General features: G+C 43.8%; 1 protein-coding gene across 1 annotated transcript in view; it reads right to left on the bottom strand.

Annotated features, from left to right (window-relative positions):
- LOC308302920 (voltage-gated delayed rectifier potassium channel KCNH4-like) overlaps nucleotides 1-22,497 on the bottom strand; it is a gene marked incomplete at its 3' end in the record, with an annotated part of 145,479 nt that overhangs the window by 32,133 nt on the left and 90,849 nt on the right. The window contains 4 exon segments of the mRNA XM_080747238.1: nucleotides 7,743-7,819; nucleotides 9,695-9,786; nucleotides 13,856-14,292; nucleotides 17,002-17,040. Coding sequence (XP_080603364.1) covers nucleotides 7,743-7,819; nucleotides 9,695-9,786; nucleotides 13,856-14,292; nucleotides 17,002-17,040 — 645 coding nt within the window.

The following is a 22,497-nucleotide window of genomic DNA, read 5'->3' as shown; positions in this document are numbered from 1 at the left end:
TTATACCCCCCTGACATGCTGACAGTAAGCATGTAAGAAGCCTCGGGAACCAAACTGTTCTTGGACAACACCCCTGGCCCTGACCATGACGCTATAGCTAGCATATCACAGGGACTTAGCCCCAGTCCAACCCTTGATGCAGAGTGCCAAGCAGGGCACTGGACTGGTCTGACAGACCTTTGACTGGGCCAGGGGATTGAACCCTGACCTCCCAATCTCAGGGGCGGACACCACAAGGTCACTGAGCTGGTGACAGGTTGACACAGGCCATGATTGATTCATGAGGTCATAATATCCCCCCCCCCCCCCCCCCCATCATAGCAGTGGCAGCGATGTCACACCACCATGTCACGCATCTCCTCGCCCCCCAACCCTCATTCCCCACCGTTCACCTTCAGTCTCACCAGTGGTGGAAAAAGTACTCAAATGTTTGACTGTTTGACTTGTACTGTCACTTTAAAAAGTCATCTTAAAATATGAGTTAATATTTTTATGATGTCATTGTGGGAATGCGCAATTATAAGCCAATCAAATTAATTGACTGTAGTAAGACCAGTAAGACTCCCTAATCGGGAGATAAGCGACCGTAGGTGGCTTATCTCCACAAATAGGGCAAAAATGTGTTTTCCCCAAATCTTCCTGATCCATGTTGATGACATGAGTGTAGACATGCTGTGTAGTGATATTCGTGATTTTAGGGCAAAAACTGTAGGAGCAGTGTCCAAAAATGTGTTTTAAAAATCGGCCTGAAGGTGGCGCTAGAATAGGGCCATGTGAGAAATGAGGGGTGGGGTCTCCGCGTTGCCTTGGCGGACGGATAGGTACCGGCCCCGGCTCTCCCGGACGCTCCTAGCCGGAGTTACGGCATTTTATGTGCGCTGCAGTGGCAGGGGGTCCTCCACTGGGGGCGCCACCACTTTTGCATCCATTCTGGAGCAGCAGGAGTCGGTGGTCCCCGGGAATTCCCCGTTGGGGTGGTCACCCGTTGGGGTGGTCATTTGGTCATTTTTGCACATTTGGTCATTTTTTACATCTGGGGGTCCCCCAGGGACCTGGGGGTCCCTGGGGCTCCGGGGGTCCTTGGAGGTTGTAGTTTGGCAGGCAAGGAGTGTGTGTGTAAAATCTGGCATGGATCGGGTCAACGGGTGCGGAGATATAAGCAGGGAAAAAGTGTGACGTGTGACGTGTGAGCACATTTGGTCATTTTTTACATCTGGGGGTCCCCCAGGGACCTGGGGGTCCCTGGGGCTCCGGGGGTCCTTGGAGGTTGTAGTTTGGCAGTCAAGGAGTGTGTGTGCAAAATGTGGCATGGATGGGGGCAACGGTTGCGGAGATCTGAGCAGGGCAAAAGTGTGACTGACGGACTGACTGACTGACAGACAGCCTGTGGAGGTTTTGGTAGTAAATGCGACCTACGGTCGCAACTACTTACTGTACCGGTCAGCTGTTGTTGGGGGGCGAGGGGCAGATTACAGTGTGACATGAGTTTCAGACTATTTCAGACCGTTTTCAGAGAGACCATGTGACCTACTGTACTGTATCATACTATTATAGTTTTGGGGTGTGACAGCGGGCCTTTAAATAAAAGTATCAATACTACAATGCAGAAACACTCTGTTACAAGTAAAAGTCCAGAATTCAAAATATACTTGAGTAAAAGTACGAAAGTATTGGTATCAAGTACCAAAAGTAAGTAAAAGTACAATATATGGATCCGAGATGTAGTGGAGTAGAAGTAAAAGTATTGGAAATTGGGAATACTCAAGTAAAGTACAAATACCTCAAAATCGTACTTTTACACCACTGCGTCTCACAAACTGTGGTTCTAAGTTCTTTGCAACACACACATTACTGTAGTTTCATTTGTATTGTTCACTCTTAATTCAGCATGTGTGAATTCACAGTATCAGAAACATACTGTATATGGGTTACACTGGGGAGGCAAAGGTAGTAGTAGTACGCTATCCATTACGTTACTCACTGGCCATTCTCAGTTGCTTATTTGTTATTTTCACTACTTTTGTAGTGTCACACGGTAAAGTATAAATAGGGCATTCATTTATGAAAAAAACATTAAAACATGAAATATGGGGATGCAAGGCTTCTGCCCAACAATGACAATATACATATTGTAGAGTATGTACAGTATGGTTTCCTCGCTATAATGATCATCATTACAACATTATTGGTTTTCCTCCGCTCTGGGTTGCACTGAATATTTGAATATGTTAATTCATTTTTATTTTACTGTCTCAAATGTAACCTGATCCTTTTGGACATGGAGTATATTCATCTGAGACACGTGTACAGGTCTAACACAAAGCTCTACACATTTGTCACCAACTTGTTGATAAGAAGACAATATTTTATCAACAAGTTATAAAGAATATTAGTTCTCAAAGGGTAGAGAGGACGTGTCAGGAGTTACTTTAATACTGCAAACTGTGTCGCTGCGAGCTTGTAGATCTGCTAGCTATTTTTGAAAAATCATGAAAATTTGTGTAAGTTTTTGAATATTTCAAATCCTTCTAAGGTTTTTTCATGTGAAGGACCCCCAAAATGATATGTATTTGGCCATGGATCCCCATCTCAAAATATTTAGTTCCAGGGACCCCCCCAAAATCAAAATTTTAGTTACAAATGTTTGCTTAAAAATACATTCAAAGATTTGCACATTTTCACAACTTTTCAAAAATGGCAGATCTACAAGTTGTGGGCTTGTACTGTATGTCTGCTATTTTTCAATAGCTAAAGTATAAAATAATTAAGGCCCCTCCACATTGGGCCCTGTAACTCAGTCCCACTTTCCCCCCCTTGTGACGCCCCCCATGAGTACACTATCTGTGGACATGATGATGGGAGTTGTCCCTGATAGTGACAGTGATGGAGTATATTCATCTGAGACACGTGTACAGGACACAAAGCTCTACACATTTGTCACCAACTTGTTGATAAGAAGACAATATCTTATCAACAAGTTATAAAGAATATTATTTTTCAAAGGGGAGAGAGGATGTGTCAGGAGTCACTTTAATACGGGTGCAGTACCTACTGTCAGAGTCAGAGGCCAGTCTTTAACATCAGCAGTCATCTATGACAGGGGTCTTCAACGTTTTTAAGCCAAGGACCCCTTAGCTGAGAGAGAGATGAAGCAGGGACCCCCTCATATTGTATAAATGTGTGAAGGAGATTGTCATCGATTTCATACATAGATTCATTCATAGACTTGTTTGACACTTAACCACTTAAAATCTTCAATACTTAGTAAGCTTGACCTTTCACTCTGTACTTGGTCTGCTCTACACCAAACCTATTTGCCAAAAATAGCCCATCTAAAAGCTCTCAACGCCTCGCAGCACGAGGCATTGAGAGCTTGTAGATTGGCTATTTTTGGCTAAAGTTCTCCTCAGAGTAGGTATGTGAGGGTTAAAGTTGTTAATTCAAAATAATTATCATATCACACAAAGATTTGGCAGCCCCCCTGTAGTAACTCTGAGGACCCCCTAGGGGTCCTGGACCCCCTGTTGAAGACCACTGATCTATGACAAAAGTACTATGATGAAAGTACCATTTTCAGAGGACTATGACATCAGTAGTACATGTCCCAAGAGACAGAGATACACACACAAAGACTTGTGTCAGTTCTCATCGACACAGATACTGCAGTGCTGCTATGACAACTGAATTTCTCTCAGGGTTATGAAGGTCTGTCGGTCTGTCCACACACACACTCACACAAAGACACACAGATTCCTGGAATTAGATGGTTCGGTGATGTAGACATACTGCCGACAGTACTTAGTGGACATAAAGTTCTTGCTCCAGTTTGCATGACAATGGTTGAATTTCACCACGGCTGACGGGTGCTAATTCTCATTGTTGTGGCTGAACTTCCAGACATACTGGAACAAAAAAACTCAACGACTTGCTCCGTGTATCATGTCATTTCTGCTTGAGCTGAGCTGACTGGCAAATTTTGGTCAGTGATAGACAGTGACCAAGTACAGTTACTTAAGTAGATTTTTGGATTTTATTTTGTTGTTGCAAGCAGCAACAGATCCAGCGTGGAAAGTAATCTCCTGAGCTTTTCAGCTGGTGACAAGCCAGTTGTCATTTGTAGTGTAATCCTATAGTTAAACAGGAATCATGGTTATTCTGGTCCCCAAGGTGTCTCCTTTCAACTTTTCATAAATGATTTGATATGTTTGCACTGCTCTTCCTGCTAGGCCATTCCATTGGATGTTACACCACTCTGCTTCAGAAGCTTCTCAAGCGCCGCACTTTAGAAGCATGCTCGAGCTTTTCGGTGGTTGCATTTGCACTTGTTGCTGTGCATGGTTGTATATTAATACACCTCTATATACATTTTGAGTTCCACTCCACAATGACAAGGAACATGTTCTGTAGGAAGGGGCCTGCATAATCGATGTGAATTCTGCTCCATGGGATTCCAGGACACTCCCACCGGCGTAGCGGGACCCGTTTTCTTGACATGACTGACAGGACTGCTCTCTCTGTTCAATCTCCCTGTCCTCCCTATCAATCTCGCTATCCATTGCCGGCCGCCCATACATTCATGTATGAGCCCTTCATTCTATCCCCCATCCATCTCTCACACTCAATTCCAGTACTCAGACTGTATAACTGTATGGCTCCAGTGGATCATGGTTGCGGATCACGACTGTGGATCTAGGCCAGGCGGGAAGTAAAATCTCTCCCCTTGAGGGGGCTCCAGTTGGACCCTGTAATGCTGTTGTGACGATCCTTGAAATTCAAAAGTTTTTAGAACCACTGATCTAGGGTTTCCATTGGAGTATTTGGCAGTGGACCTTTCTCTTTTATCTCTATCTTTCTCTCTGTCACCACCTGGTGAAGGCAGATGGCCGCACCCTCCCAGAGCATGGGTTTTGCTGGAGGTTTAGTTCAGTTAAAGAGGAATCTTTCCTTGCCACCATCATCAAGTGCTTGCCCATGGGGTTATGCTGGGTCTTTGTAGTATAGAGAATACAAACAGTGAATAAAGCACGCATAATCCAAAGTTGAAAGCCAGAGACAAAATACAAAGAAAAAGCAGAGTTTGCACACTGAATCCAACTCCAAAGTTTGTTTTTTTGTCCACCAACCAGCCTATAGGCTTTGGATGTGTGTGTCTTTTGGCTGTTTTCAGTTGCTGGAATCAGTTTAACGGTTTCATTATTATTCTAACACCTATTTGTGATTAAATGTATTGTACTTTCATTGCTTATGTTCAATGACAAATGTAGCAAGTTATAACTTATAACGCACGCACACACACACACACACACACACACACACACACACACACACACACACACACACACACACACACACACACACACACACACACACACACACACACACACACACACACACACACACACACACACACACACACACGACAATGGAAGGAGTCCATTAGTCCCTACATTCCATTATCCCCCCCCCCCCCCCCCCCCACCACCACATAATAAAATAATGATTAGAAAAATGAATGTACTGTATGTGATACATGTACTATACATGTATGTGATACATACCGTGCATCCGTCATGATTAGAACCCGCTAGCTGTAGGAAACTGTGCTCATACATTGTCAGGCAGAAGTAATAATGTCATGTCTGCAAAGTGTGTCACAGCACTGATGGATGTCACCATTATGTCAAGCTCATATTGTCAGCGTCTGAATGGAAACCTGGTCATATGCAAAACGGTTACTTTTCAGAAAATGAAAACTGTATTTTTAATGTTCCAATGGATCCAATGTATTTGCGACTGCCAGGTCGCAAGTTACTATGAAAAGCTCCACCGGCTGTCTGTCCGTCCGTCTGTCACGTCACACTTTTGCCCCTACTCTTATCTCTGCCACCATTGGCCCTATCAATGCCAAACTTTGCACACACATCCCTTGGAGCAAATCACAAACTCCAGCCCTGATTTCTCACATTTCCATCTTCTAGCGCCACCATCAGGCCGATTTTCGCAAAACACATTTTTGGACACTGCTCCTACAGATTTTTAAAATCATGCAAAGTATCTCTAAAGTCATGTCATCAACATGGATCTGTCCCATTTCCCATTTTCCCTCCTGATTGGCTACGATTGCCTTCTAAAGTTTGTGTATGCAATGTGTCAGTCGGGTATCTCCTCTCCTGATTAGGGAGTCTTACTGGTTTCTATTAGTCACAAGTTCCAGTTAATACTTCTCATTTGTTCAATATATATAAAACCCACAAACACACTTAACCACTTTAACAACAACAACAACAACAAAAAGAAAAAGAAAAAAAGGTTTAAAAGAAATGGCAAACAAAGCTCAGCAAGAACACATTGCATTAATAAAAAATCAAACCTCGGTTCGAAGTGGAGCGGTGAATTTGAGCAGCTGTACCCTATGTGAGTGAGTGAGTGAGTGAGTGAGTGAGTGAGTGAGTGAGTGAGTAAACTGTGCCTGTGAGTGAGTGGTGAGTGTGCCTGGCCTGCACAAAACAGCGCCCCTCCTTTAACTAGTGTGTTGTGTGTGGCCACTCAAGGTATTGCCAGGCTACGGACACGGCCACCCAGCCACCCAGCCAGCCACCCACCCACCCACATACCCACGGACATACCTGTCTATTGGGAGCGCTTTCACCGCTCCAAAAAAGATATATAGTAAGGTTTCTCCCTGACAGCAATGATATTCCTCCAATAGTCCTCCAAAGAACTCCAAAAAACTCCAGACACATTCTGTACTTGGTAACACATGTACTGTAAGCGTGTCTCAAATGAATATACTCCATCAATATATAATCAGGAACAACTCCATCATCATGTCCAAAAGGATCAGGTTACATTTGAGACAGATAGTGAAACCAACATATATTTTCTTTACATATAATATTCAGTGCAACCCAGAGCAGAGAGAAACCAATAATGTTGTAATGAAGATCATAATGGCAAAGAAACCTAATATAATTGTCGCTGCAGGGCAGAAGCCTTGCATCTCCATATTTCATGTTTGTTTTTCTCATTAATGAATGTCCTATTTATACTTTGTCGTGTAACAGTGTCACACAAAAGTAGTGAAAATAACAAATACCGGTAAGCAGTTACAACTGGCCTATGAGTAACGGTAGAAGAAAAAAAAAAGATTACCAAACAAACAAATGGTGATATTTTCAGTTTGAGTACAGAATCTTATTGTTCTTCTATATTGTACTTAATATCATGAAAAACCAGTGAAGTACCGTATTTGCACTTTTACACTTTCGCATATACATACCTGTAAATACACTTGCCATATTTGCACTCTACCATATTTGCCATGTTGCTACGTTTATCTCGTGTCTGTTTTTATCCTGTATCTGTCTGCTACAGTGGATGCATGTTTCTCAGATACTTGTTTCTATCAGAAATACAGCTCCATTTAACAAAAGGCTGTGGTAACAGTGCATCTGAATAGTTAAGTGATTCTTTTGAAAACTATAGTCCCTTAAATTATGAAAATTAAAACAGTAGCATGGCCTTACAGCCTCACTGATAGATTCTACCGCAAAGTAGTTTTTTAAAGACTATGGACTTACAACAGTGACTTGGGATTTTGGGGGGAAATCAAATTAAAGAAATTACCGGCACCACATATCGAATGAACAGCAGATTGCAGTGGAAATCTCCTTCAGAGGATAGGTTTCATGGAGCTTTGGTACATCATGGGTGAAATGCCCCTTCGAGGAGGCTTACTTTACCTTCTGGTTGAGTTGACTGATACTCTCGTTGACCTCCTGTGTCTCTCTCAGCAGAGAGGCATTGGCCTGTCTGGGGTCTGTGAAGAAAAGTAGAGCTAATGAGCCGACACAGTATCTGAAGCGATGCACATTCATTCATATGCGTGTGCTGGTGAACACGGATAATGAATCACAAGTGTTTCCGAATGGCTATAAAGGCCTTAAAATACTTTTGTCCTTGCATGCCTTCGTGACCACTGTGATTGCTACCTGCGTAAGGAGTTGATTTCTTACTTTCTTTCTCTTTTCTCTCTCTCTCTCTCTCTCTCTCTCTCTCTCTCTCTCCCCCTCCACCAGCCTACATAAAAAAATCACACCCGTGTGAACTGAGCGGTGGTTCCCCCCCCTTCCCCCCTGTGTGTGTGTGTGTGTGTGTGTGTGTGTGTGTGTGTGTGTGTGCGTGCGTGCGTGTGTGTGTGTGTGCCTGGTCTGGCCTGGCCTGAACAACAGCGCCCCTCCCTTAGCATGTGTGGTCAGAAAAGGTTACTGCAGGCTACAGACAGACAGACAGACAGACACGCAGACAGACATACCCACACACACGGCCACGTATAGGAGCGTTGTGACCACCGCTCAAAAACACCTAATTGAGATGGGGATAGGGATGGGACGATAAGCGATATTGTCGTTTATCGTGATGAAAAACACTCACGATAATCGTATTGTGGAGATTTCATTTATCGCGAAATCGCCCTCCGTCATGCACTGCATGGGATCAATTCACCTTTTATTTGCCGAGCTGCATATCCGTTACCACATAAACACTCTATAATTGGTAAAAGTTACTTATACGTACTTGATACAGTCTTTTTTCACTCTATCAAATGTCTTTGCCAAAAAATAGCCAATCTACAAGCTCACAACGCATCGTTGTGAGCTTGTATTTTCACCCCAGGATAATGGATTTTGATTATCGCGATAATATCGTAAATCACGATTTCTTTTGTCACAATAATCGTGATATGAAATCTTCATATCGTCCCATCCCTAATTGAGATGCGGTTCTACACATGCCGACAGTTTTTCCAGCTCCTTTGAGAGCAAGCTCTCGACACACACAGAAAGCGTTGAAAAGCGTTCAAAGCAGAACAATGGGTCTTAGGGCAAAAAAAGGCTGAAGTTGGCCCTTCAAATCAGCTACACACATCAGACCACTCTGTCCAGAATGACCTCACTTAAAGCTAAGGTTAGATAACAGTGTGTCCTTTTGCGGGCTCATTTCATCCCCTCTGCCCTATCGTATTCCTCCATAAAGAACAGGGCTGTGTTGTGTTGGTCACGGTTTGAACCCGTCAGTTCACCTCCAGCCATCTGCCACCCGCGGTGGCACCTCCTGCCAGGGGGGACGGGCAGGGGCGTCACAAGGGGTAGGAAAGTTGGACTGAGTTACTAGGGCCCAAGGTGGAGGGGCCCTAGTAACTTTAGCTATTGAAAAATAGCAGATATACAAGCTCACAGCGCGGCACCGAGTGCCGCGCTGCGAGCTGGTAGATCTGCTATTTTTTGAAAAGTCGTGAAAATGTGCGCAAATCTTTGAATATATGTATTTTTTTAGTGAACATTTGTAACAAAAATGTTGCTTCTGGGGGGTCCCTGGAACTAAATGTTTTGAGATGGGGGGGGGTCCTTCACATGAAAAAGTTTGAGCATCACTGACATGGAAACAGGTTTCTTGGCACACATTTTCACGATTTTTCAAAAATAGCAGATCTACAAGCTCGCAGCGCAGCACTCGGTGCCGCGCTGTGAGCTTGTATATCTGCTGTTTTTCAATAGTTAACATTCATGGTGGGCCCGCAGTGAATCCTTGTACCCAGGGCCCAGAATTTGGTGTGACGCCCCTGGGGACGGGCGGGCAGGGCAAGGCAAGTCAAGTCAAGTGCGTGGATGGATGGAGGAGGTTTGGAGCTTACCCTGGGCGCTGCCACGTGTGCTGGCTTCAGGCCTGCTCTGCTCCACGTGGAAGTGGAACGTGCGTCCGTTGTCTTCGATGCCATCAACGACCCTGGCGAGGGTTGAAAAGGGGAAAGGAAAGAGATAATGTAACAGCGGAGCCCTTTTTCAATTATCGCCTGGCGCTGCCAGACGACCAGCGGCGATGCCACGACACGAGAGCGGCCACTGGCAGACGCCCATCTGGGGTTAACCTGAGGAGAACGGCCCCGGTGCCCGTCTGGATGGCCGGACACCTGAGCCCTCCCAAGCACCTCAGACCCGTCATGTGGGCCTCGCTTGATAGCTAAAGCGATACATTATGAATATGGATGATAGCTGGGGAAGGTCCACAAGGTGCTCACTTAATCAAGTGCAGTGAGATCGGCTGACATTATGCACACCATCCACTTAAGTGGTTCTGGTTCTCAATGCTGAAAACCAGAAACGCTTCAGTGGATGGTGTGTGTGTGCACCGCCAGGGGCGCTGGAACTCCCAAATCCCAAGGGGAGCTGAGCCTGGAGGAGTTCATGCGTGCGGCCAAAGGCCACACGCCGAAAAATTCACGTTTTTTTATCCGGTTTTGGGTTCTTTTTATTACGGTTTCGGGGGCTTATTCCCCGCACAACGGTGTAACAAGGAGCTATATAGTTACTAGTTATTTTAGCACAGAGTGCAACACACAGCACGCATGCACACACACAGTCACTCACGCACACACTACAAAATCGGGTATTATTTTTGTAACAGTTTTCTACTGTTTTTTATTCCCCATATACAACGGTGTTAGTTTGCAACAATGAGCCTATAGACAGTTTCTAGTTCTCAAATAAATAGACTTTGGTGTGCCATCAAAGCAGGGTTTAAATTGACCATGTGATTAGGTCACCATGTGATAATCAAATGCCTTTTTTCAACATATTTTATTCCCCAAAGTCAAATACATTATTGTTTTAATATAGCTCTGTGTGTGTGTATATATATAGGCTTATTTAAAAAAAAAAAAAAAAGAGAAAAACGTTTTTTTTTTTTTTTTTTTTTTTTCTCCTTCCCATTACCAGGGGAGCTGCAGCTCCCTCAGCACCCCACTTCCAGCGCCCCTGTGCACCGCATAATGTCAGCCACATTGTTAAGCTTCAACGCAGAGATCGGAGTTCACCTTCGATTTCACGTTCACTTACAGGAAGCAGGAGTGATAGGGAACTGTACAAAGACATTTCTCTAAAAATAGTCCATGGGCCATACGAGATGTCGCTCTCGGAAAGGTGGCAAAGGTTATTTAACATTTTTGAGAAGCTCTATATCTGTAGATAATATTTTGGTATGGATAACCCTTTCTGAGACACAGCTAAATTGGTGTTATCAGCCACTTTAGTTGGTGTCCCATTAACTTTACTAAACAGGAAACAAATGCAAAAAAAATAATCTGCTTTAAATAGCTTATAGGGGTCAAATTATATATATTTTTTCATGATTCTGTATCCATTGCAAGCATGTGCTTTGCACGAAAAACCTTCCTTGGGCTAAAAACGGGCCTCACAGAAGTGTAAAAAGTGATGACTTGTCACTTTTCATCACTAAACCATAGTTTTGTGGGGCCATTTTTAGCCCAAGGAAGTGTTTTGTGCAAAACACATACTACTGCTACTACTACTAATACTACTTCTGCTACTTAAAGCAGATTCATTTTTAGTATTTTTTTCCCCTAGTAAAGTTAATGGGACACCAACTTTAGCGGCTGATAACACCAATTTAGCAGTCACTCAGGAAAGGTTATCATACCAAAATATTATCTACAGATATAGAGCTTCTAAAAAATGTTAAAGGAGTGGCGACACCGGCCGAAAATTAACATTATGATACAGTAGGTCACGTGGTGTTTCTTCAAACAGTCTGAAAAGGAGGCGGGGCCGTATCAGTTAGTAGTGAATGTATACTTCGTCCGTCGTGCGGTGCCGCGCAATGTATACTTCGTCCGTTGTGCGGTGCCGCGCACAACCTTGTTGTTAGCGTGTAGCGTGGCTAGCGCTGCACCGCACGGCTAATTGCAAGAGCTATTGTGTGTGTACACACACACACACACACACACACGCGCGAAAGCACACACACACACAGGCTACACACACACACACACAGAGTGTATGAGCCGCGGACCTCCTCTGCGGAGGAGGAGGAGGAGGAGGAGATCGCTGGTCCCTCGTTCTACGGTTGCTCCGGTGTCCCTGGTGCTCCAGTCAGGTTAGGGCAAGAGACAGCAGGGTATGGCCGACAAAACCGTCGCATAGACGGGGAGAAGCGTGTTGACCCTCGTACACCTTTTTTGACACCTTTTTTGAAGAAGACATGTACTTTTTTATCGGTCTAACCATTGATTTTATAGCGAATGCTATATCATTTTTACCCCTAGAACTGATAGTTTTAAAGTTGGTTTAGAAAGTCGGAAAGACACCTCGGACAGCTTTTTTTGGGGCAGTTTCAAAAGATAATGATAATATGGATAATCGACTCCGCCCCTCCCCCCATATTAGCCCAATCAAATTAATTTATTTCGGTTACTGTACAGAAAGTACTACTTTCAGTACAGTAACTACAATAAATTAATTTGATTGGGTCATTTAACATGGGGGTAAAAAAATTGGCTAATTTGATAGCCATAATTAGCTGTTTTGGCTGTGTCACGCCCCCTTTAAGTAACCTTTGCCATGCACCTTTCCGAGAGCGACATCTCGTATGGGCCATGAACTAAAAGAGTGTGGTTATGATCGCTAGAAGTAAGGACGATCAAAAGCTCACCTTTCCCTCTTTCTCATTTGCAGGTGAAGTATTAGAGGTTGTGAAATAGTTTAAATACATGGGTCACATAATCAGGGGTGATGAACAAGCTAATGTGGTAAGCTACTGTATATAGGCAGGCCATGCTGGCACGGAAATGTCATGCCAAAAAATAGCACTTTTTAAAACCTATTGTACCCACTTGTAATGCAAACTTGAAAAAACTTCAGGTAGCATAATAATGATGCTCTTCGAATATTTCTGAAACTCCCGATATGGACTAGTGCAGGGGTCTTCAACAGGGGGTCCGGGACCCTTAAGGGGTTCTCAGAGTTACTACAGGGGGGGGCCGCCAAAATCTTTGTGTGATAGGATAATTATTTTAAATTAACAACTTGAACCCTCGCGTCCCTATTCTGAGGAGAACTTTAGCCAAAAATAGCAGATCTACAAGCTCTCAACGACTCACCCTTGCGAGGAGTTGAGAGCTTGTAGATCGGCTATTTTTGGCAAATAGGTTAGTGTGGTTAAGTGTTTAAATGTCTGAAAAAACACATTAACACAAATCCAACAGACTATGACAGTGCTGTTAGGTCTTTTTTACAATATGTATTGGGGGTCCCTGCTTTATCTCCCTATCAGCTAAGGGGTCCTTGGCTATAATGTACCCATCTTTCATGCTGAAATGAAGAATTTTATGTATAGATTTATGTCCAGACTGATGCAAAGTCAAAGAATGTGTTCATTAACAGCTGCGATCACAAGTGATCAAGTACAAGATATTCCTTAAGCTTCTGGAAACACTAGAGGAAATGTTTATTTGTTTTTAATCAATCTGGGCTTTAGGGATTGGAATCAGTCTGGTATTCTGGCTATCTCTGTGTTTGTTTTGTATCTCTGTTTTTACATAGACCTAGTGTGTCTGAAATAAAGTTTATCATCATTAGACTTCAGAACCATTGTACATGGTTATTATACCACACCTATCAGTAAAGAAACTAGTTTTATTATGTTATTTATAATTTTATATCGCTATAGGGTACATTTTATATTACATTTTATATTGCTTTTATGAATGAATTGCATATCATCTTTTGGAAACCATTCAGGAAATCGAGCGAAAGATTTCAGAAATAGCGAAAATAGCTGAACTACAAGCTCACAACGAGGTGTTGTAGATCTGCTATTTTTGGCTGAAATTCTCAGAATATGGACACTAGGGTTCAAGTGGTTCGTATAAAAAAGGAGAAAAAAGTTTCTATCACATAGATTTGGAGGACCCCCTGTAGTAACTCTGAGGACCCCTGGGGTCCCGGACCCCCTGTTGAAGATCCCTGCATTACAGTATATACATTCCAAAAATACTTACCGGGGACTAAGATCTGGAGGTCCATAGCAGGTGACGGTCGGGATGAGCAGCTGAGAGGGCTTCTGGTCCACTTCAGAATCCTCGGGGCCAGTGGCCACCACCACGGCAGGAAGAGGAGGATGAGGGGGGTCCCTGTGGTCTGTTTTAGGCTGCGCCTGTGGGGAGTGGGACGGGGTCTGCATGCCCAGGACGCCTCGGCTGAGGTTGGGCGAGCGGCAGCGGCGCAGGGCGTTGAACTGGCGCAGCTCGTCGCCCAGGAGGTTCCCCAGGGAGGTGCGGCGCACAGGGCTGCTCAGGCTGGGCAGCAGGAGGTTGGGGCGGGAGCGCGCCGACGGAGACACGTGGAAGAAGTCGTCGCCGCCGCCGCCGCCGGCCTCGCCCTTGGTCTCCACGATGGACGGGAGCTTGTTGTGCTCCGACGACTGCTGCCGGGCGTTCTGGAAGACGGGGAGAAAAGCCTTGTTTAGTGCTTGGTTAACACATCCCGTCGCACGACAAAAATAGGTGATCTACAAGGTCACATCAGTGCGTCGCGTCGCACAATGCGTTGTGTTGTGGATCAGCCATTTTCGGTGCACAACATGGCACGCAACTAAGTATTAATCAGGCATTAGGCTACGTGGAAAAGATATTGAGTTTTCATACTTACTGTACAAGCCATGTACAAATCACACACTTTAAGTACATCTGTCAAATCTAAAGCCATCACCGCCAATTTTATTTGAATAATTATTTTATTTTCAGAAATATTTAATCAAGTCAATATACATGCATAAATGCAAGACACATACAACTTGGTATGAGGTCCCCCCAATGGTATGAGTTCACAAAAATGTCTTGCAATCAGTTGCCCTCTTTTGAAATTTAGGGATGTTTCTGAATAATATAATACAAATAATAATAATAATATTGCATTGTACTGTATCTGCAATAAAACTGCAATCAGCAGTTGTCGAATTAAACTTCATAGTCAAACTCCCGGGCCACATTATTGCAGTGTCGCCTTCGTGAAGTACTGTACAGTACAGTACAGTATTTGAATAATAATGACAGGAAACATGTGGCTGGCTCACACATGTGGTGAGGTAAAGTAGCTCATAAGGTTTCCCATTAGGAGGGCCAGGGGCGTCACACTGGGGGGGAAAGTGGGACTGAGTTACTAGGGCCCAAGGTGGAGGGGGCCTTGATTATTTTATACTTTAGCTATTGAAAAATAGCAGATATACAAGCTCACAGCGCTGCGAGCTCGTAGATCTGCTATTTTTGAAAGACGTCAAAATGTGTGCAAATCTTTTAATATGTGTATTTTATAAGCGAAAAACTATAAACTAAAATTTTGAGATGGGGGTCCGTCCGTGGCCAAATACATATCATTTTGGGGGTCCTTCACATGAAAAGGTTTGAGCACCACTGACATAGAAACATAGCTTAAAAAAAAAAAAAATGTTAGAAGACATTTATAGAGGGGCGCCCGCTGGCCTGGTGGCATACTAGGCTATGATGTCTGCTGGCGTTGCCGGTTCGATTCCCGATCCGGATGACCTTTGCCACATGTCATTCCCCATCTCTCTCCCCATTTCCTGTCAGTCTACTATCCTATCAAATAAAGGCATAAAAAGCCCCAAAACAAATCTTTAAAAAGAAGACATTTATCGAATCCTGTCAAAAATAGCCTATTCAAAGACCTACACAAATCTTTCACGATTTTTCAAAAAAAGCAGATCTACAAGCTCGCAGCGCGGCACTCGGTGCCGCGCTGTGAGCTTGTATATCTGCTATTTTTCCAATGGTTAAAGCACAAAACGATGCATAACAAATAATGCGTTCCCATTCATGGGGGGGCCCACAGTGAATCCTTGTACCCAGGGCCCAGAATTTGGTGTGACACACCTGAGGAGAGCTATTGACCCAGTTAGATGGCCAACCCCAGGGAGCGGCAGCTCTCTGTCTCTGTCTCTGTCTCTCTCTCTCTGATACTAATGAGTTCCAACCTGTAGGGGAAGTCCTAGCACAAACCCTCCCAGAGAGGATGATAGCAACATGGCCCAGAAAAACAGGAGGGGTTTACCTTGGAAAAACAGGCACACACCCTTGAAAGAATACTCCTGCCTGCGCCTATCCTGCTGTGGGTCTCAAACTAATCACTTGAACCCTAGTGTGACACAGAATTTTTGACACAGAAATAAGGACACTAGTAGTGTCCCCAGAATAAGGACACTAGGACACTAGTAGTGTCCTTATTCTGAGGTGAAAATTCTGGGGAAATGGCCGATCTTGTGATGTCTTGTGAACTTTTAGCTGCTATTTATAAATCTGCTATTTATATGAATCGATTTGTTGTAGGAGGGGGGGGGGGGGGGGGGGAGCGGACCAATCACAGAGCCCTGGGGGACCTCAGTCAACTAAGTACGCATATAAAATGGTTAAGAGGTTAGCTACTTTAAACCTGATGTCCCTATTTCGGCCATGTCAACATCTTAATCTAATACAAAATAGATACAAATGCAGTTCTGTAAGCTCACGGCTTGTATGTAGATTGGTTACTTTTTCGTATCATCATACCACGGAGTATATACATTGTAGAGTATAGGGCTTAAATAGATGTGTGTCATATGGCCCTGTGACAATGGTCTAAAGGTCCTTGCACACTGCTGCGTTTTTCGGGCCGAATATCGGAGTGAATTTCGGATTGCGTGAATAAAAAAATCAACCTCACGTTATGTCAATCACGTTTGCACACTGCCGCCCGTTTCATATTTATTTTCGGACCAGGGTTGATTTTTTTCGATTTTCGCAGCTGTTGCACTGAGTCCCTTGCTCTCTCTCTCTTTCCTCTCTCTCTCCCTGGCTTTTGGATTTCGGATTTCCAAAACGTAACGAAAACACGCAGTGCAGTGTGCAACCACCTTAACGTAGGAGTGACAGGTGAGTCTTCACACAACCTTCACAGCACATGTTGCACAAAGGGCGAACATAGCTGAAGGCAATAGCTAGGCGTAGGTGTGTGTCATGTAGGTGTAATAACTGTGTGCCAACATAGACAGCTCCTGTACGGTTAACTTCATGCTGGAACACATGTATTACATTCAGCTGCATTTACCTATCAAATGCCTGCGGTGTTAATTGAAGTAGGATTAAAAACTTACATGTGGAAGCCTGGGGGACCTTGAAAACCTGCTATGACCCTGCAATGACAAAGATAACAGATTATCACCTGAAGCATGTTGAAACCCCTGGTCAAGCATACATCTCCATTGAAACCAGGGTTTTACTGTACGTGTACAGTTAACACAATACATGTAGGATTGGTCCACTATTTATTTTATATTATATTGATATTGTGATATTAGAGTAGATATTGTCTGGGATTTTGGATATCCTAAAATGGTGGTTTCCTGTTCTTAACAGTTTGCCAGCCACGGGGAGCCTCCCGTACTTGCCTGTACTTGTCCGGTCCACGCAATCAGCCGCCCGTCTTTTCCCGTACTAGGTCATTAAAAATTAAATTAATTATATATATTTTTTAAAAACAGTCACCGGTCGTGCTCTGTCTCTTTAAGAAATCATCTCAAGGGTTAAAGCGCCAGAGACGTGATGACGTCATCTGCAACTGAGAAACTGGCATCCACAGGCGGCCATTACGTGCCATTCTATTGTGTATGCAGCCGGTTGGCCAGCGCATCTCCTCGTCTTTTTCGATCAGACGAAAGACGAAATCAAGGCTTCGGAATGAGTGGATTACATGTGATTAGATCGCTGTGCGTGCAACGAGGACGTAATGTACTTTCGGGCGCTGTTTTTTCTCGCGGTTTACCCCGTCTGGCTCCACGCAAATGAACGGTGGAAATCAGCCTGCAGCTGGATCAATGTAAGTTGGCCGACCAAAAAAGTTGCTTCATGCACGCTTTGCACGCTTGCACCGAGCTATCCGAGTGTATTTATCAAACATCTCATGTTGTTAATATTTTGATAAAGCACCAATATGCATGCCCAAAAATATAGTGTACATATTAATACCCAGCGCTAAATACACACCAGTAAGACTCCCTAACCGTCACGTCGCATACACAAACTAGAAGGCAGTCGTAGCCAGTCAGGAGGGAATATGGGAAATGGGACAGATCCATGTTGATGACATGACTCTAGACATACTGTGTACCGCTTTGCGTGATTTTAGGGCAAAATCTGTAGGAGCAGTGTCCAAAAATGTGTTTTGCAAGAATCGGGCCTCATGGTAGAGCTAGAAGAGGGCCATGTGAGAAATGAGGGGTGAAGGTTGTGGTTTGGCAGTGTGTGTGCAAAGTTTGGCATGTTGGCAGTGGTTTCCCGAAGGCTAACATCTGAACGCTCCTCATGCCAGTGACCATCTGAGCTGAATCCCATAATTGCGGCTACATTTTGCTCTTGATAGCAGCAAAAGATTCCAAGGAGAATCAGTCTTTCCGCCGGCATGCGGGCAAATTACTAGCAATTTGCCCCAATTACCAGCTGGAGGGATGACACGTGAAGCACTGACAGCGTGAGGCCTTCCGTCAGGCTCAATGTGTTCTGCCTTTGACAACATGACTTTAATCCATTCAGAACGGGGTACACATTATTGTCTATCATTATTTTATGCTTTAACTATTGAAAAATAGCAGATATACAAGCTCACAGCGCGGCACCGAGTGCCGCGCTGCGAGCTTGTAGATCTGCTATTTTTGAAAAATCGTGAAAAATTAAATTTTGACCCGATTCTATAAGTGTCTTTTTAATCCTTCTAAGACTTTTTGAAAAACCTATGTTTCTATGTCAGCAATCTGGCTTAGCCATCGTCAAAGAAAAGGTCCTTTTCACTTAACTGGAGCTCAGTTAGTCTGTTCTTGAGAGACTGCTATATCAGTGGTTCTCAAACCTTTTCATGTGAAGGACCACCAAAATGATATTTATTTGGCCACGGACCCCCATCTCAAAATATTTAGTTCCAGGGACCACCCAGAAACAAAATTTGAGTTACAAACGTTCGCTTTGAAAATACATATATTCAAAGATTTGCACACATTTTCACTACTTTTTTCAAAAATAGCAGATCTACAAGCTCGCAGCGCGGCACTTGGTGCCGCGCTGTGAGCTTGTATATCTGCTATTTTTCACTGGTTAAAGCATTCAATAAGTCTAACCCTAAATGGGTTAATGGATTTGACACGTACATATATAGCATCTGTCTGTCTGTCTATGGCGTCACAATGCTGTACCCTGTACCAGAAGCCATCCTATCCACTAAGGACATGCCACAAAGAACTTGCACGTGTACGAGTGCTATTGAAGCCAGTGACAATGAGGAGTTAAAACATCTGGAAAAACAGAGAATCAAACAAAATCGTCGGTGGAAACCTTATAGGTCCAAAACTGTTTTCTGTTTCGGGGGGAAAAAAATAGAACCTGTGTTCCAATTGATACAATGAAGTCATTATTTAGTTACAAGGTCTTGTTAATCCTTTTCATTGGTTCAATATAAAACCACAGCCACACTTCGATTGACACAATGTGAGCTTATACAGAAGATCGTCTTTCTTTCTACTTTTGCATGACAGTCTTGTATGACGATGTAGGCCCTATAGGCATGGGTGTCACAATGGGGGGAAAGTGGGACTGAGTTACTAGGGCCCAAGGTGGAGGGGCCTGGAATTATTTTGTAGTTTAGCTATTGAAAAATAGCAGATATACAAGCTCACAGCGCAGCACCGAGTGCCACGCTGCAAGCTTGTAGATCTGCTATTTTTTGAAACATGAAAATGTGTGCAAATCTTTGAATATATGTATTTTTTAGGCGAACATTTGTTACTCAAAATTTGCTTCTTGGGGGTCCCTGGAACTAAATATTTTGACATGGGGGTCCGTGGCCAAATACTTATCATTTTGAGGGACCTTTACATGAAAAGGTTTGAGGACCACTGACATAGAAACATAGGTTTTTCAAAAAACCTTTTAAATATTTTTGAAAAATGCACAAATCTTCAAGATTGTTCTAAAATAGCAGATCTACAAGCTCACAGCGCGGCACTCGGTGCCGCACTGAGTTAAAGTACCCAGGGCCCAGAATTCGGTGCGATACCCCTGCCTATAGGGCATTCGTTTATGAAATATGGAGATACGGTACAAGGTTTCTGCTCGACAGCGACGAAATGCTGTCAACCCAGTTCAATCTGCACTTCAATCAACCCCTGCAGATTTGCTGGAAGCATTGGTCGATGCTCTTCACAGAATGTGCCAGTACTATTAGTGCTACTACACAGTGTATGGGGAAATAAGTCATTATAACTCTATTCGACACAGGGAGAAATTCTCCTCGTCAGGAGACATTATCCCTGGAGCAAGACAGAATGATTAACCAGACAGATTGAGCATCAATATTCACTTAATAGAACACTAATGACACTGGTGCCCCACATAACCAAGTGGCTTAGTTATTTGAACCTATTTAAAAAAGACCCCTTCCTGTCATTTACAAAAGCTTATAGCTTGAGTTGTTTCAGGGTGTTTGTTATACTCATGCATAATACAAAAGAGCGGGTAGCAACAGTGCAGGCAGTGTATTTCCTGTATTCCAAGCTTCCTCCGCCTTGTGCGCACAAATAAAATCCTGTATTACAATTGTCACGCTCATAACCATACAACCAGCTCCATATATGGGCTCAAAAGGGGTCATGCCCATACATGGGTATATACTGATGACATCTCCATTTATATGGGCATAGAAGGGGCAAAGACTGATAGATACAGAGATCGCCATATATGGGCATATAATGGTCGGATTGTGTGAGAGGTGTGAGCCACATAGCGGCCTGAACTTTAGATAAGGGCTTTCGCAGAAGCCATATCACACCTAGTGTGAAGTGAGTGGTGCTATTTATGAGTTCCGCGAAGCTTGGCCAATGTGACCCTGGGCCTATAACTAACTTTGGGTACTTTGTGCCAAGTTGTAGGCCAGATGTAGGCCACACTTCAGAGCCTGAACATTTAGTGGGCGTACAACACATTTTGAGCGATTTGTGCCAAGATGTAGGCCAGATGTAGGCCACGCTTCGCGTCCCGGACAAAGCCAGTTGTCGGATCGCTCAGCTGCTTCCAGGATCACCGCTCAAAAAATTGGGGAGAAAAAGGGGCTAAAAAATACAAATTAAATAAAAGAGAATAAATAAATTGGTCAAAGAATGCATGTTTGGTCGTACAAGCATAAACGCTCCACTCCTCTGCTGCTGCTTCGACCTGCCACTGGCCTGATGGCCGTCAGTTGCAAGACAAATGATATCCATCCACCCCCTCCTTCCCCCCCGCTGTGCTGATGTGGTCGACGACTCGACACCAGCTCTTTTCTCTTTCAACGGGCAGAGAACGGGCAGCAGAGAGTGCTCCTTCACACTGTCATGGGCAGCGGCTGCAGCCCTGGCTGCACATATCTGGCTGTCCGCTCCCAACAGATGGCTGGAAAGAGAGCTAAAAACTCACTCAACCCCCCCAAAAAGCTGCATCAGTGCAACTTCCTTTATCTACTGTACCAGCCAGGATCAGGCATTGAATGTGGTCATTCCACTGCAGTAATGTAGGGCTATTATGAAGGAATGTGAATGTGTGTGAAAATATTTCATATCACAGTACAAATAGAAAAATAGATAATAATTGAATCTATTCTATTCTATTCTATTCCAGACCTCATCCTTTCCATTCCAGGCCATCTCATTCCAATCATTTCTATTCCACATTATTTATTTTCCAGACCTTTCAGCTCCATCTGGCAGTGCCCTACGTGACACAGCCAAAAACCATCTGGTAAAGGGGCAGACAAAAATAATGTCCCATCCCTCATGTTGCAATCAGACAGAAGAAATGAGGAAACTCTTCTCAGACCGAGCCACAACAGGAACGACTGGTAAGAAATGGCATCATCATGCTTAGAATTGAGGGAAGGATCTTTTGTCCCCAAATTCATCCCTCAGTTCATTTCATTTGCCGCGGTGTCTGAGGACAAGTAGCCTCCAGAACGGACAGCGGGAGAATCTTTAAGGAGTCAAGTCACACGTCACGGATTTGGGTTGATGATTAGTTTTGATGGCACGTCCAAATCCCATGGCAGCCACGGGGACACTGCCCGTCCCAAATCAATACGACTTCTATTCCATTTGTCACTTGGGCGGAACGAGTGTCAGTGGAGGCGACAAAAACACAGTAGAAGACAAACGACTGAATGTTCTGTTCACAGTAACTATGTTGCATTCAACTGATTTGATTAATTCAAAAAGTCTGTCACAAGTTTAAAGCACAAAGTTAATGGGTCTATAAATCCCCACTGTACTTTAGGACCGCAGCGTACGATAGTGTGTAACATCTTTTTAGAACAAGAAATGCAAGCCAAGGGATGAACCTCCTGTCCCGTTAGCAGTCTGCATTTTGTAAAAGATAATAACATGTGTGCTTAAAGGGGTACTGTCACCTAAAGGGGTCCTGTCACTTTAAAAAGTCATCTTAAAATATGAGTTCTTTTTATGATGTCATGGTGGGAATGCACAAATATAAGCCGATCAAATTAATTGACTGTACTTTAATTAATTGACTACTTACTAGTGATGCGCGGATCAACCCGGTGCCCCCACCCGCCCGCCAAC

Source organism: Nannobrachium achirus (assembly GCF_963921795.1).
Source record: "Nannobrachium achirus genome assembly, chromosome: 18".
In the NCBI taxonomy this organism is placed as follows: domain Eukaryota; kingdom Metazoa; phylum Chordata; class Actinopteri; order Myctophiformes; family Myctophidae; genus Nannobrachium; species Nannobrachium achirus.
The sequence above is the reverse complement of the archived record's forward strand: the minus strand, read 5'-3'. Positions and strand labels throughout refer to the sequence as shown.